The following is a 15,360-nucleotide window of genomic DNA, read 5'->3' as shown; positions in this document are numbered from 1 at the left end:
CAGTTTTCTCCCTCACTCCCATTCAAACGCCCTAGCTCGGGACAGCAAAATATGTGATCTGCCACCATCACTCCTTTGCTGCCTTTCGCCCCCAAAGCACCCTTCTCCAAACCCACAAAAGGAATGTCAAGGACCGACCCGTGGCTGCCGAAAACTACCTGCAGCGCAAGCTCTCGGAGATCCCTGCAAGAGAAGGGGAGAGGTTGACTTCACAGCCAAACAGAGTTGAAGGACAGAAGCCCTTCCAATGTCGAGTTTCTCTGCAGGGCAATATGAATCCCGCATCCCTGACTTCAGGAAAACCTCGTCTCCAGTCTGGTTGGTGCCCTGCACATTTTGATTCCTAACTTTCCTTCCTGAAGAGCTAGAGACTTAGGCCTCATCTGCACTTTTGCTTGCCGGGCATTTGGACTATATGGTGGACCAATTAATTTCCCTGGGTCCGTTGTTCCTTGCAAAAATCTGATATTAGCCACTGAATCAAAGCAAAATTCTTTTTTGGATTTTTCTGTGCATCTGATAAGTTCTGATTCAGTGGATAAGACCAGATTTTCACAAGGAACAGCCGCAGAATGACGAGCAAAAGTTCTCAGACCCTGGGGGATTAATCGGTACACAATATATATAATAATTGAAAGCTCTCAAACTCTGGGGTCCCTTGCAAGCATGAGCCCTGATGCAATTGCTCCAAGGATTTGGCTTCAGAGTTCAGCATCCTGTTTTCATAGATGCCTATGGGAACTAGAATTAGTTACTCAGCCCACACTGCCTGCTTAACCACCACTGTGACCCACAATGGATATTGTTGGTGAGGCTCATTTAACAGCAACAAAAGACCGAGCCTTTAGCATCATCAACCCAGTTCTGTGGAACTCTTTGCCACTAGAGACCCAGTGCGTGCCTTCTTTAAACGAAAATTGGCAAAAACAACAGTGCTGACATGGGTTGCCATACGTCCAGGTTTTCCAGGGCATTTTTTTTACAGATTTCTGCAGTCTGCTTCAGACTGCAGTATTCTGTGTATGTCTGGGGAATTGTTATCTAAATTTCTGATTTTAACTTTTTTCAAATGGTTTTTTAAAAATAGTGCATGGATTTATGTGCAGTTGTTGTTAACCACTTTGATGTTTTCTTTATTCATGAGCTGTATATAAATATTTATTTAAAAATAAATATGCCTCCCTGCTCTATTTTGTGACTTTTTTTGATTAAGTGCTGATTGTATTTTATTGAGAATACAATGTAGCATTTTAGCTTACATTGCAAACTGCCAGGAGGTAGAATAAAATATTTAAAAGGAGTAACTTAAAAGCAAACAAGAGGTAGGAAAAAAACACGCTGGTTGACAGGGGGTGTCATGCTGTACTTGGGTCCTGGGTTCAAGTCTCGCTTCCACCTGGGACCCACTGTGTGATCTAGGGTAAGTTGGTTTCTCCACACTGTAGGTGCAAAATGGGAGAGGACAGGGCAGAATGCAAGCATTAATGGAGACTGCAGGGCAGTTTGCCAAATAACAGGTATCATGGTGGTTATTATTAGTCATTCATTTCAAGGATTTATAGCCGCCTTCAAATCTTGAGATAAAAGCTTAAATCTGGAATCCATAAAAAGTGATTGAAACAAACTGCATTAAAAATATGCATGCAAATAATAACCGAATCATAGCAATAAACAGATGAACCAGCAGTGTCATTTGATAAAATGACAGATAAAATTGGAAATAGACAACTGCTGTGAAAAAAAAAATCAGGCTGAGATCAGTTTGCATTGTTCATTAAAAGTCTGGGAAGTTTTAAAAAAGGAAGGCACTAAAAAGATGTCTCTAGGGGGTATATTCTAAAAGTGGGCACCACCAGCAATAAGGGGGTCCTCTCTCTGGTCACCACCCACCTCACAGGGGCCCTCAGAAAATTACCTCTGATCAGGATCATAACCCCCCCTTTAAGATTGATAGACTGCCCATTAATTGCATCCTCTGGATGGTTCAGAATTTAAAAAAGACAAAAAACAAAAAGATGTGATCTGTTAGACTTATTCAGCTATTCACATAAGACTAACCCCAAACAAAACCATTCTCAAACAGCACTAGAACCCTGTTCAAAATATATAGCCAGGCCCTTAATCCTTAGGCAGGTTTGCATGGGGGTAGCTGCAGGATTTATATAAACGATGTAAACAAACAATAAATATCACTGTTAGGTGACAACATCCTAGCAACAGGCGCGATTGTTGCTGCAATGAACACTTCCCTGAGTTTCCCCAGAACACACATGGCAGGGTAATAATATTTACCTCTCGGATGTGCTTTAAACCAGCGCCTCTAAGCCCAGAGCATCTATCCCTGGCATGTCCTAATGGCCTTCCTGGACAGGCCCAGTCATGCGCCGAATAACTTTAGTCAAATGCCTGGCCCTTTTCAAGGGGAGGGAAGGGGCCAGAATGAATCTCTCTCTCTCTCTCTTTCTCCTTTTCTCTCTCTCTTACCTTTTGCAGGAACACAGCAGCACCCATGCCAAGAGAAATGTGAAATAAACACAAGTTTAGTCTAAGTGTTTAAAAACTTTAAAAACCGTTTCTGCTCAAAGGTGGGAAACATCAGTTGGGGGGAGGGATCCCAACAGCTTGTGGCTGTTTCTCCTGGGATGCTTGATAGTAGAAGGCAGTTCTCCAGGAGCCAGATGACAACATTCCCCCTGCAGGCAAAACCAGCTAAAGAATATAAGAAGATCAGAAGAGCCTGTGGCTGGATCAGGCCATTGACCCATCTAGTCCGGCATCCTCGTCCCACAGTGCCCAACCAGATGCCCCAATTGTAAGCCCCAAAGCAGGACTCTTACGATATGATAATCTTTATTATCATTGTCCCATACAGAACAACGAAATTGAAAATCTACATCAGACATTCAAAAACCCACAAGCCTGCTATCCCAGCCTGGTCAGCCCCCTAAAAACTCTGATACCCCATAATTAAATACAATATACTCCCACAGAGACTCCTTACACTGCATTTAAAACCAAAATCGCATTTGGATAGAAACTGTTTCTCAGGCGGCTAGTCCTAGTCTTTATAACCCTGCACCTTCTTCCAGAAGGCAGAAGCTGAAAGAGATCATTTCCGGGGTGCGCACTATTCTGCGCCATCTCTGCAGCTTTCTTCTGACACCTGGAAGCATAGATTTGATCCAAGGTGGGAAGAGTGCACCCAATTATTCTCTCCGCAGTCTTTACAACCCTGGACAGCATTGTTTTTCCCCTGACCGTGCAGCTCCCAAACCACATGCACAGACCATAAGTTAATACACTCTCAACAGTATAATGGTAAAATGCCATCAACAGGTCCTTTGAGAGATAGTTTTTCCGGAGGATTCTCAGAAAATATAACATCTGCTGTGCTCTCTTCATCAGGTCTTTACTGTTTTCTCCCCAGGTTAGGTCATCTCTCAACTCCATTCCCAGAAATCGAATCACCGAGACCTGTTCCACGCACTTCCCCTCGATAATGAGTGGCTGAATATTCAGTTTACATTTCCTAAAGTCCACAGTAATCTCTTTTGTCTTCAGAACAGCAGGCTCTCCAACTGTCCCTGTATTCCAGGGATGTCCTGGATTTAGAGAAGCCACCCCGGTTTCGGATTTGATCCCAGAATGTCCTACTTTTCTGTAAAGGTAAAGGAACCTCTGACCGTTAGGTCCAGTCATGGACGACTCTGGGGTTGCGACGCTCATCTCGCTTTACTGGCTGAGGGAGCCGGTGTACAGCTTCTGGGTCATGTGGCCACTATGACTAAGCCTCTTCTGGCGAACCAGAGCAGCTCACATTTTCATCGAAGAAATGTTGGAGAGTATGGAGTTATCTGACCCCCGAGCCGTCTGAAGGCAATCCTGTACAGTGGTACCTCATTCAGGATCCATTCCGGAGGCCCGTTTGCAACATGAAAACAATGCAACCTGTAGCAGCGCGTCTGCACATGTGTGGGTTGCGATTCACCGCTTCTGCACATGCGCGTTACGTCATTTCGCGCTTCTGCGCATGCGCAAGTGGCGAAACCCAGAAGTAGCCCTTTCCAGTACTTCTGGGTCGCCGCAGGACGTAACCTGAAAGAACATAACATGAAGCGGACGTAACATGAGGTATGACTGTTATAGGGAAGTGTTTTTTAATGTTTTTATATGTGTCAGAAGCTTCCCAGAGTGGCTGGGGCAACCCAGTAAAAGATAAATAGTAAAATATTACCATTATGGAATTGGATGTCCCTATTTTCACTGGAGGAATGTTGGAGGGTATGGAAGAGTGCTGGATTTCGGTCAGCGTGGGCAGTTCACCTGGGGGCTCGAAATCATCATCATCAATCTATATTTATGCAGATACCTACCTAGAAGATACATTAAATCAACTGTACCAGAAAGGAATTATTGTAGCTATTAAGAGTTTACCTTGTTTCTCACCTGGGGCTGATGGGAGTTGTCATCCCAAACATCAGATGGATGCCACATTGACAAATCCTGAACTATGGGATAGCCAGTACATTTATCTAATTAGCAATGGGTTAGCAGTGGCCCGAGTAGAGAGGAACGGCGGAAATGTTCGCTGCGGTTCCAAGCATGTTTTCTCAGGAGTTAGCCTCACTTTTTCAATGGGCCACACCCCCAGGAAAGTGTGCCGGAATACAGCCTTCATCTGTCACAGAAATGGCAGTGTGTAGTGAACCCTACAGAAGAGAGATGTTTATTTCTGAAGATATCCATCTGCTAGAGCAGACATTTGCCTCCTTAACAAATTAGAGGTTGAAGAGGGTTTGAGGGTTGTTTGGGGTTTAATAAGAGAGAATTTCTCATAAAAGTGCGGTACTGCAAGGGCTTGTCTACACCAGAATTCACAGTGCATTCCTGCTTAATTTGCATAGTGTACATGGCATTACCCTCAAAAAACACCAGTCTTGATGCCTTCCCCCAGTAAATTCAAGTTTGCCCCATATAGGGACAATCCCAAAAACGGGAGAGCTCCAAATTGCTCCGTGTGAGCTTGCAAAGGATTTGTTTTGGTGTTGTTTGGTGTTGCCACTTCCTCCTGTTCTCCTTTCTGTGCCTGATGCCTCCCAGTGCTTTCATTTCTTCTCAGAAATGCCCTGAGTTTTTCTTTTCTTTTGAAGCCTCAGATTCGTGCAAACAGATAAACTGTGCAAGCAAACATTTAAAATTTTGACTCCAGGTTTATTGGGAAGCAATCTGAAAAGCATGTGCTGCTGAAAATTTACAATTGCTTTCTTTTCCTTTCCAGTACGCTAGTAAAGGTGTGTCAGGAATTTAACCATCTCTCCCTCTCTTTCTCTCCATATGTATGTGCATATCCATTTTTCTTTTGATGCCTGTGATTTGCACAAAACTGGAAAACTGCACGAGCAAAAAGCCCTAGCCATAGATATTCTTTCAAACCCCCAGATTTTCATAAAACCAGAAAATTGCACAAGCAAATTTACAATTGCCTGACTCTGTGCTTTTGCACACTTCGTGGGTTGGGATATTTGGGGGTTTTTTTTGGAAGGTGCAAGTGCACCTATCTGCACGCATGCTGTCTGAATTTTATTAGCAGAACAGACTCGACAAATCAGAAGGTGGGGAAACACAGAAGGGAGTGCCTACTGGTGTGAGTGGGGAAAACCTACGTTGTTCCTCATATACAGTACAAATTCAAATGCATGCAGGTGTGGACTCCTCTGGTCGGATTCAAGTGTGGTCAAGCCCTTGGATCAAACTGATGCATTTAAAAAAATTATTTAAGATATTGGTTAGCTGCTCTTCCGTCAAAGCTTCCAGAGAAAAGAATAAAGCAACCACACACATTTAATTGCTTTGCATTATTGTAACAGACCACTGCAGATAAAACGTGTTGTGCACAGACATGTGAGCTTCGGGGTAACACAGAACGCTTGGACGAAATGTTGTGAGATGAACATAATGAAATCAACTGCCCCGTATGCTTTGCTCTGCTGTTACTCCTCCTCTCCCTGCAGTTCTGAGTATTTCTGTCCCTTTTGACCGCCTTTGGGCTGTTGCTGCAGGACAGGATTTCACCTTTGAGGATCAGGGTGGGGGTGCAGAGCGAGATTCCCAAGGATGCCTTGAGAGCAGCAATCCTACAAGGCTGTCCTGAGCTACTTCCTGGGCAAGACCACCTGCTCTGCAACGCTCCCTGCCTCTTTCTGCTTGCTTATCTCCCACATAAACATGCTGGTGGATGCTGGGATGTTAATGGAGTTTATTAGCCACCACCCGTCTTTGCAAGAGGCGAGCTCTCCTTTTGCAGCTTAACCCACAACAAAGTCAGCTGTGCGAAGGGGAGGAGGAAGAGGAAAGGGCAGGAGAAATATGTCCTGTTTACGTCTTGGGAACTCTGGGTTTCTCTTGACTGCCCAGTGCCACGGCATGCTCTCTGAAATACAGTGGTACCTCGGGTTACAGACGCTTCATGTTACAGACTCCGCGAACCCAGAAATAGTACCTCGAGTTAAGAACTTTGCTTCAGGATGAAAACAGAAATCACGCAGCGGCAGTAGGAGGCCCCATTAGCTAAAGTGGTGCTTCAGGTTAAGAACAGTTTCAGGTTAAGAATGGACCTCCAGAATAAATTAAGTACTTAACCCGAGGTACCACAGAATCGTTTGAGGGCAACTCTCAAATGCAAACTGTACGTCTATCAGGCACTTTGAAGGACCAGCTATGGAGGAGGATGAAGGAGCCTGCAGAAACACTTGTGGATATGGGCCAATATTTGAGCATTCAGTGAATAAATATCTAGACTAGCCTCCCACAACATGGTATTTTGCAGATGCTCCGGACTACAATTCCCACTGGGAGTTGTTGTTCAAAACAACTGGAGGGTACTAGGTCAGGGAAAGGGAAAGGTAAAGGGACCCCTGACCATTAGGTCCAGTCGTGGCCGACTCTGGGGTTGCGGCGCTCATCTCGCTTTATTGGCCAAGGGAGCCGGCGTACAGCTTCCAGGTCATGTGGCCAGCATGACTAAGCTCCTTCTGGCAAACCAGAGCAGCGCACGGAAACGCCGTTTACCTTCCCACCAGAGTGGTACCTATTTATCTACTTGCACTTTGAGGTGCTTTCGAACTGCTAGGTTGGCAGGAGCAGGGACCGAGCAACGGGAGCTCACCCCTTCATGGGGATCCGAACCACTGACCTTCTGATCAGCAAGTCCTAGGCTCTGTGGTTTAACCCACAGCGCCACCTGCATCCTAGGAAACTCGACATCATAAGTCATGGAGGAGAATCTAGGGGAGCAAATTTCAGTTCAGCTGCAGCGCCCACCTTCCTTTGTGAGTAAACACTGAGCAATCAGAAGCTGCAATGTGGTTTATTTACTCATAAATATATCCTGTAGGACTTGCTTTCAAGGAAATATGCACAGGATTGGACCCAAAGGGAGTGAGGGGGCCTACAAAACGGAAATGCTCCTTTGACCATAGCCCACATGAGTAACAGTGACCTAGAGCAGTGGCTAAAGGACTGTGTGCCTTTGAATAAGATGGTCCTGAGTTCAAAACTTAATTCTGCCATGAGCTCAGAGACAGACCATAGATAGGCTGCTCCTCTGTCAGTCTAAGTTCCCACCTACAAGATTGCAATGTTAATACTAGATTCCAAGCCAATAATGTGATTTCTTTAACGGCATTTGGTATATAGTAAAGGTAAAGGGACCCCTAACCATTAGGTCCAGTCGTGGCCAACTCTGGGGTTGCAGTGCTCATCTCACTTTACTGGCCGAGGGAGCCGGCGTACAGCTTCCGGGTCATGTGGCCAGCATGACTAAGCCGCTTCTGGCAAACCAGAGCAGCGCACGGAAACACCGTTCACCTTCCCGCTGGAGTGGTACCTATTTATCTACTTGCACTTTGCCGTGTTTTCGAACTGCTAGGTTGGCAGGAGCAGGGACTGAACAATGGGAGCTCACCCCGTTGCGGGGATTCGAACTGCTGACCTTCTGATCAACAAGTCCTAGGCTCTGTGGTTTAACCCACAGCGCCATCTGCGTCCCTATTTGGTATATAATAGGGTGATAATTGGCTGGTTTGCTAGGATCACCCTTCTTAAAGATAGGAATGACTATGCTAATATTCCACTGAGAAAGAAAGTGACCAATATTTATGTAAATAGAGTTGCAAGGATCGATACCCATCAATTTCAGGCTGCCTTATACACTTCTCCAATGATTCCACCTTCCCATTTTTTAGAGTAGAGATTATTTCACAAGTTTCACTAGGAGTCACAGGGTCCCACACTGGAAGACTTCCCTCTATATTAACGGGGGCGGGCGGGCTATTTGAATATTGTTTCATAACAGGATCTTAGGCAATGAGTTCATTGAACAGCTCTCAGAAATGTGTCTCCCAGGGACGTAAGGGGATAAAGGCTGTTAATACTGCCCTACTTGCCAGGCTGTTGTGCGGATCATTGAACTAATGGCATAGGAAGTCCTTTAAAGGCTCTAACATACCATGCAAAGCCTGTGAAATGCCATGCTGTTGTTTCAATGAACGTCTGAGCCGCTTCCAAGCTACAGATAAAGTGAAGTTTGTGATGAACGTCATCTATTACCCGAGTGGTTTTATTTCTCTGGGTTCCACACCCCCTGACGATGGACGTGCTGCAGATTCCTCGTGACAAACTGTGGCTTCACCGAAAACCTCCTGCTGCTTCCAGACCCTCTTCAGATTATTATTTGCTCACAACGAATGTCCATGTCAGTGCAAGTTAAATAATAGACTCCAGTTGCTGAGATCCTTGGACAACCAACACTCTATAAATATAGATTACCTTATAGATTATGTGCCACTGGATAAGAAGAGGCCAAGCCGTTTCCCTACAAAGTGTCAGAAGGGAGAATTATCCGCAGAAGGTGCTTTTAGGGTGGCTGGGTTAATCCACTGTCCCCTCTTTCCAGTTTCTAAGGCTTTGCCGATGTATTTGCAGCCCTGAATTTAGCTTCCAGCTAAACAGATTGGCTTTACGCACAGGCGTAGCATGGGATGTGTTGGTTTAGGGCTTTAGGATTTTTTAGTTTTCATTTTTGGTAACTTTGCTGTGTTAAATGTGCATTCCATGGTCATAATTCTCCTTTGTCATTTTGTTATTTGGAAAACTTTAAGAAAACGTTTTAGTTTCCTGCTAATTTTGTTGCTTTGAATGTATACTTTATGTTTCACTTTCTTCAGTAATGTTTTATTCTGGATTCTTTCATTTGGATTTTATGTTTTAATGTATTATATGCTATGATGTTAGCTGCCCTGAGCCTGGTTTGGCTGGGGAAGGCGGGATATAAATAAAATAATCTTATTCTTATTCTTATGGACAGGTAGTAAATGAGGTATTTTGAGAGGCATAATTTTATCCCAGCATGGGAGATGGTAGGAAGTCTCTCGCGCAGCACAAAGTTACCCTGTGGAACTCCCTCCCACAGGAGGCCGCTAACCCAGATGGCTTTAAAAGAGGATGGGACAAATTTGTGGAGGACAAGAGGGCTATCAATGGCTACTAGCCAGCATAGCTCTGCTCTGTCTCCACGGCTGGAGGCAGCATAGCTTCTGAATACGCGTTGCTGGAAACCACAGGGGGGAAGAGCGCACCTGTGTTCGAATCCTGCTCGCTGGTCTCACACAGGCATCTAGTTGGCCCCTGTGAGAACAGGACGCAAGACTCCGTGGGCCATGGGCCTCATCCAGCAGGCTCTTCCTTTCTTCTGCATGCCAAGCAGATGTTCCACCACCAAGCCAGGGCCCTCTACATGCCGCCAGACTACAGCTCCCATCACCCTTGACCACTGACTCTGCCAGCCTGGACTGATGGGGCTTGGAATGCAAGAGCTAACTGCCACAGGTCCCCCACATGAAAAGGTAAAGGGACCCCTGACCATTAGGTCCGGTTGTGGCCGACTCTGGGGTTGCGGCGCTCATCTCGCTTTATTGGCCGAGGGAGCCGGCGTACAGCTTCTGGGTCATGTGGCCAGCATGACTGAGCCGCTTCTGGCGAACCAGAGCAGCGCATGGAAACGCCGTTTACCTTCCCGCTGGAGTGGTACCTATTTATCTACTTGCACTTTGACGCGCTTTCGAACTGCTAGGTTGGCAGGAGCTGGGACCGAGCAACGGGAGCTCACCCCGTTGCGGGGAACCGCCGACCTTCTGATCGGCAAGTCCTAGGCTCTGTGTTTGACCCACAGCGTTATCCGCATCCCTCCCCCACATGTACCAAGAGTTTAAAAAGTGGAGGGCAGAGGTCCTTTGCTACTGGACTCCACTTCGCTTGGAAAGGGTTGCTTGTTGTTCCACCTTTCTAGGAGAAAATCAAACTCAAGTGGTTTACGATGCAAGTGACTGCTTTGAAATAAAATTAGGGGACTATCAGCTTTCACAGAGTTGGCTCTGGTTTTTTTGGAAGAGTCAGAAAACCCACCCGGGATTGTCAGTCTTTGCATGTTGATGGAAGGAGCGAAGGAAGCTTCTTCCGCCCAGGTATTAGGTGCGCCCAGGGAGTCTCGGCCGGCTAGTCCGTCGGTGATCTTCTCTCTGGAGCAATTTCCCCCTCGGGCGATCCGCCAGCCCAGCCCAGCCGGCCCCCTGCCATCTATCACTCCCTTTGACGTGTTGTTAGCAAATGGGGATCTCTCGGCTGCTGGGGGTGGGGAAGAGGAGGAGGAGGAGGAAGGGGTCAGTCTCGCTTCTACTGCCACTTGTTGCAAAGTGGGGGGGGGGAGGAGTAGGAGGAAGAGGAGGGCGAAAAACAGGACCCCCCCTACGCCCGCCTCTCCGATCTCGCCCACAAGGCGCAGGATCCGAACCCAAGAAATATTTCGGACGCATCTGACACATGCCTCGAGGGGGGTGGGAGGAGGGGGAGGGGCAGACCCCCAACAACCCTCCCCGGACCAACCCCGAACGCCAGCGAGGAGGTCTCGATTAAAATTACATTCAGGCGGCCAGGCGGTCGCCCTCCCTCCCTCGCTTCCCACACACACACGCCACCCCCCCCCCGTCGAGTTTGAGTCCATTTTTTCGCCCAGCGCGGCCAGGTGCGCCACGGAGAGGCGAAGGATGGGCGAAAACACCCGCGTCGCCACCAAATCCGCCCTGGTAAGCGGCGCCGGGTCAGCACCCCTCGTACCCCCCCGGGGGGGCGGGCGGGCGGCGATTCGGTCCCGGACTCCCCACCGCGCGGGTGGAGTTTGGAAGGAGTTTGTTTGCTTGTTTTAACGGGTGGGAGGGGGAAGTCAGCGTCGGGTTACTGGGAAAGCCAACTTCTGGAGGGCTTCACGTGTGTGTGTGTGTCCCCCCCCCCCCATCTCCAGCCTCTCCCGTCCAGTTTAATTCTTTTGACGGGGGGGGGGAGGGAAGGTTCTCCCCCGCTTTCCTTGCGAAGTTTCCCCGCGCGCGCTTCTCGACAGCACCGTGCGTGGGTCCCCAAGCGGACGCTCCCGGGCGGCTTCCTTCCTTCCTGACCCCCCCCCCGGTCAGTCCCACGCCCTGGGCTCCTTCCCCTTCCCACCCCCCGGCGCCCTTCGGGGACCATCTTCCCTTTCCTCCGCCCCCCTTCTCCCCCCTCCCGCCCCGTCTCCTTTTCTTCCTCCTCGGCTCCTTCGTCCTTTCTTCCTTCTGACGCCCCCCCTCTCCGTTTATTTCTTTCTCTCTCTCTCTTTCCAGGCTGCCGCCGCCTTCTCCTCGCCGTCGGCGTCGTCGGCTCCGTCGTGCTCGCCGGGGCGCGGCGCGGGCGCCGCCGGGGGGCTCCGGCTGGAGGCGGTGATGGAGAACCTGCAGCGGGCGCAAGCGGCGCGCCTCGAGGAGAAGCTGCGCCGCGCCCAGGCAGCCCCGGCCCGGAGCAGCCCCGGCGGCGGCGGCCCCCACCCCCAGGCGCTCCCGGCCGGGCAGCCGCCTCCGTTGCGCGCCTCGCAGCCGCCGCCTCCGCACCCCGCCGCCGCCGGAGCCTGCCCGACGGCCACCCCGCTGGCGCTGCGCCCCTTCCCGGCCGCCGGGCGCTGCGCGGGGCTGCTGCCCTCGGGGCGAGCGCTCCCTCTCCCTCCGCCGCGCCCCGCGCCGGATCCGCCCGCCGCCCGCCGCCGCCCCGAGGAAGAGGAGGAGGAGGAGGGCGGCGGCGGCGGCGAGGACGACGACGATGAGGAGGAAGACGACGAGGAGGAAGCGGAGGACGACGAGCCGGACGACGGGGACCGAGGCGCCGCCGCCACCGCGCCCCGACACGCGCCGCGCCTCGCCTCGCCGCCGCTGCCCCCGGCGCCGCAGCAGCCCCACGAGTGGACCTACGAAGAGCAGTTCAAGCAGGTAGGCAGCAGGAACCCCAAATCTCGGTGTTATTAATCCCCCCATCCAAGTGTGCGCCCCTCGACGGGACCCCCCAGGCTGCTCTAAAAAGGACTCCTCCCTCGCATCCCAGTTGCGCCCCCAGATCTCCTCCTTGACCAGCTGCGCCCTCGGAGCTGCCAGAGGGAAAACTTTGGCGCTGACATCTCTTTCTCCAGAGGCTTAGAGATCTTTTGCATCCTCCACGAAAGGGCAAATGAGCCCCAACTTCTTCCTCTCCGACTCCCAGGCCTGCCTCCCAAACTGGCCGTCAATCTCTCAGTTCTTTTTAATTCTTTCAAAGATACTTAATCTTTCGCCATTAGCTACTTCCCCCACCACACTCTGACAACAGTTCCCTTTATTTCCAGTGCCCCGGGTCATGTGGCCGGAAAAACAACGAATAACCCCCATGAGGACTAGCCTCCTTAGGGGCTGTGGTCTTGTGACAGTTGTAGGTGGGACAGTGGAAATGGGGAAACTGGGTGGGTGGAAGGAATGCAATGGAGTATGCTGGAAAAGAGCGTGGCTGAAAGGGACGCTCTTAGGTTGTCAGTCCTGTTTGTATGTATTGTTACCAAATGATCGACTAGGCAGGGTTTTCTAGGTGCTGGTGTGCAAGAATCCTGACCTCCCCTCCAGTTATTAAAGTTTCTAGGGCTGGAGAAATATTCTGAAATGTCGAGACAACATTCTTAAGAGCCCGTGCTCTAATTCTGGGGTGCCAAAAATTCTAGGCTGCTTCCAACCTGTATCTCAAACCCGTTTAGGAAGGATCCAGGAGCGCCAATCTGCCAGTCTCTGAAAATATAGTTTGGTTCATTTGCAAGCCTCTTGAGAGCTGACCCCAAATCCCTCCTTTTGCCCCTGTTCATTCCATCTTCTTTCCAAACCTTTGCATTAGCTTCCCAAATAGCCCCCAGTGCCTTCCAGAATCCTGCAATATGCTGCCGATTTATTCTCAAATCAATTTTCTTTCCCCTCGGTATTCTACCCCCTGTATATACCCTCGCCATGGATGTTTCAAGTTTTGCAATGTCTCCTTGTTGCCTTAAATGTGCCATTTCTCATATATAGAACCAGGGCATCAAATAAAGTTCTCTTTGAGACAGGACCGCTTGTACCTCCGCAGGTAGCTGTTAGGGCCTTTTCCCTGAATAAAACAATCCCTCTTACTGTTTTATGTCAAGGCTGAGCTACAGCTAAAGTTGTTTTTAGGGTGGTGGAATCTTGGATTTTTAACCAACTGTTTCAGTTGGTGTGGTGTAGCGTTTAGCGTGTCTGCCATGAACCCGGGAGACCAGGGTTCAGATCTTCAATTGGCCATAAAATTCACCAGGTGACTTTGGGGCAGGCCCTCACGCTCGGCCTAACTTACCTCACAGGGTTGTTGTGGAGATAAATTAGGAGGGAGGTAGAACCATGTACCATGAACCTTGAGCTCCTCGGAGGAGAAAAAGTGGAACAGAAATGCCATAAATGAATTTTGGGCAGTTTAAAACCACCGTATCCAATGTTGCTCATGGGGAGTTTTGCCTGTATAGCAAACTCCCCCCTCCTCTTCTTCCCTTGCGCACCCTCAAAATCTGTTTCGGAGGATCCCCCAAACCCCTGGAACAGATTTTGGGGGTGCACAAGAGGTTTCAGGAGAGAGGGAAGGAAAGTTCTGTTGGCCAAGTGAGTCTCCGGCACAAGTAGAACAGCAGCGTTCGCGATGACCCTTCGCTTCTTGTCTCTCCTTCTGCAGACAGTGGCATGTTTTATTATTCATTTTCCTTCTTTGGGGATACATTCAGATATCTGAAAACAACTGCTGTTTCTACTTCCTCTTTGCACTTTTTCCCGGGTTCCTAGAGCCTCCTTTCAGGAGGGATGTTTTGCCCCCAAGAACGTCCCAATTCCCAAAGCGCTCTTGTTCACCTTTTCCCTTCCTCCGCCAGAAGGATTGGGTACTATAACTGTTGAGTCGGAAGGGGTCTCCAAGGGTCATCCAGTCCACCCCCCTGCACTGCAGGAATTGCAGTGAAAGCATCCCTGACAGATGGCCTCCCAACCTGTGTTTGAAAACCTCTGTCCCACGTGCTCCTTCCAAACCTGGTCCATGTTGCTCTGTCCCGACTGGGCGGCTGCAGGAATCCAATAGCAGCCTCCAGATGTTTCTGTCTGCTGATGCATGCTGTACCCCAAAATCTCTGCAGGCCACCAGGTTGGGGAAGGCTGTCCTATAAAGTAGGGGAGAGGAATTAACATGCAACCAGGGGAAGGGACATGGGACCTCCCCTATCACACTTTTCCCACTGCATAGGAAATTGCCTTCTGTTGGTCCATCTACCTTCGTGTTGTCTGCGCTGACTTGGCAGTGGCTCTCTTCAGCCTTCCCCACTTCCTTCTTGGAGGTGCCCAGACTCGAACCTGGGACCTTCTGCATCCAAAGCAGAGGCTTTGCCGCTGAGCCACGCAGCACTTGCCCACAATGGCAAGCTGGTTTCTCCTGGTTTCTTGCTGCCTCCATCTGTGGAGGGCAGAGCGTAGTGATTGCGGCTACTGGCCATTGAGAGTCCTCTCCTCCATGAATTTGCCCATTGCTTTTTAAAAGGACTGGGCAACCTTGCCTCTTGTGGCAGTGAGTTCCATAGTTTAACTATGAACTGTGTGAAGGTGCTTTTCTCTCAGCCAGGCTGGCTTGTGGCATTGGAGCTGTCTCGAGGGCGAAATGATGCCGGGGGGGGGCAGAGTGCGTTTGTCACCATTCCTCTCCCCCACCCAAATGCTAAATTTATACTTTAAATCAGGTCCTCCCCATGGATGCATTTTATTTTTATTCTTTAAAAAAATTATTCCATTTTAACAATGTAACAATTTCACAATGTCTGGCATCTATCTATCTATCTATCTATCTATCTATCTAATCTCAATTTGGAAAATGCATAGCAAATAAGGAACATTTCTGACTGAGATACACATGCATTTTTATACATGGTTGCGACGTGCCTGTATTTAA

The 15,360-nt window shown here is 49.2% G+C and overlaps 2 protein-coding genes across 2 annotated transcripts in view; one reads left to right on the top strand and one right to left on the bottom strand.

Moving 5' to 3' along the window:
• Positions 1–15,360, bottom strand: part of RPP25L (ribonuclease P/MRP subunit p25 like) — a 79,599-nt gene that overhangs the window by 58,409 nt on the left and 5,830 nt on the right. The window lies entirely within an intron of this gene.
• Positions 10,813–15,360, top strand: part of ARID3C (AT-rich interaction domain 3C) — a 125,213-nt gene continuing 120,665 nt past the window's right edge. Inside the window, exons 1-2 of the mRNA XM_082242007.1 lie at positions 10,813–11,138; positions 11,706–12,341. Of these exons, the coding sequence (XP_082098133.1) occupies positions 11,100–11,138; positions 11,706–12,341 (675 nt within the window). The 5' untranslated portion in view covers positions 10,813–11,099. The remainder of the gene's footprint in view (positions 11,139–11,705; positions 12,342–15,360) is intronic.

The sequence above is a fragment of the Podarcis vaucheri genome (assembly GCF_965113315.1).
Source record: "Podarcis vaucheri genome assembly, chromosome: 11".
NCBI lineage: Eukaryota > Metazoa > Chordata > Lepidosauria > Squamata > Lacertidae > Podarcis > Podarcis vaucheri.
The sequence above is the reverse complement of the archived record's forward strand: the minus strand, read 5'-3'. Positions and strand labels throughout refer to the sequence as shown.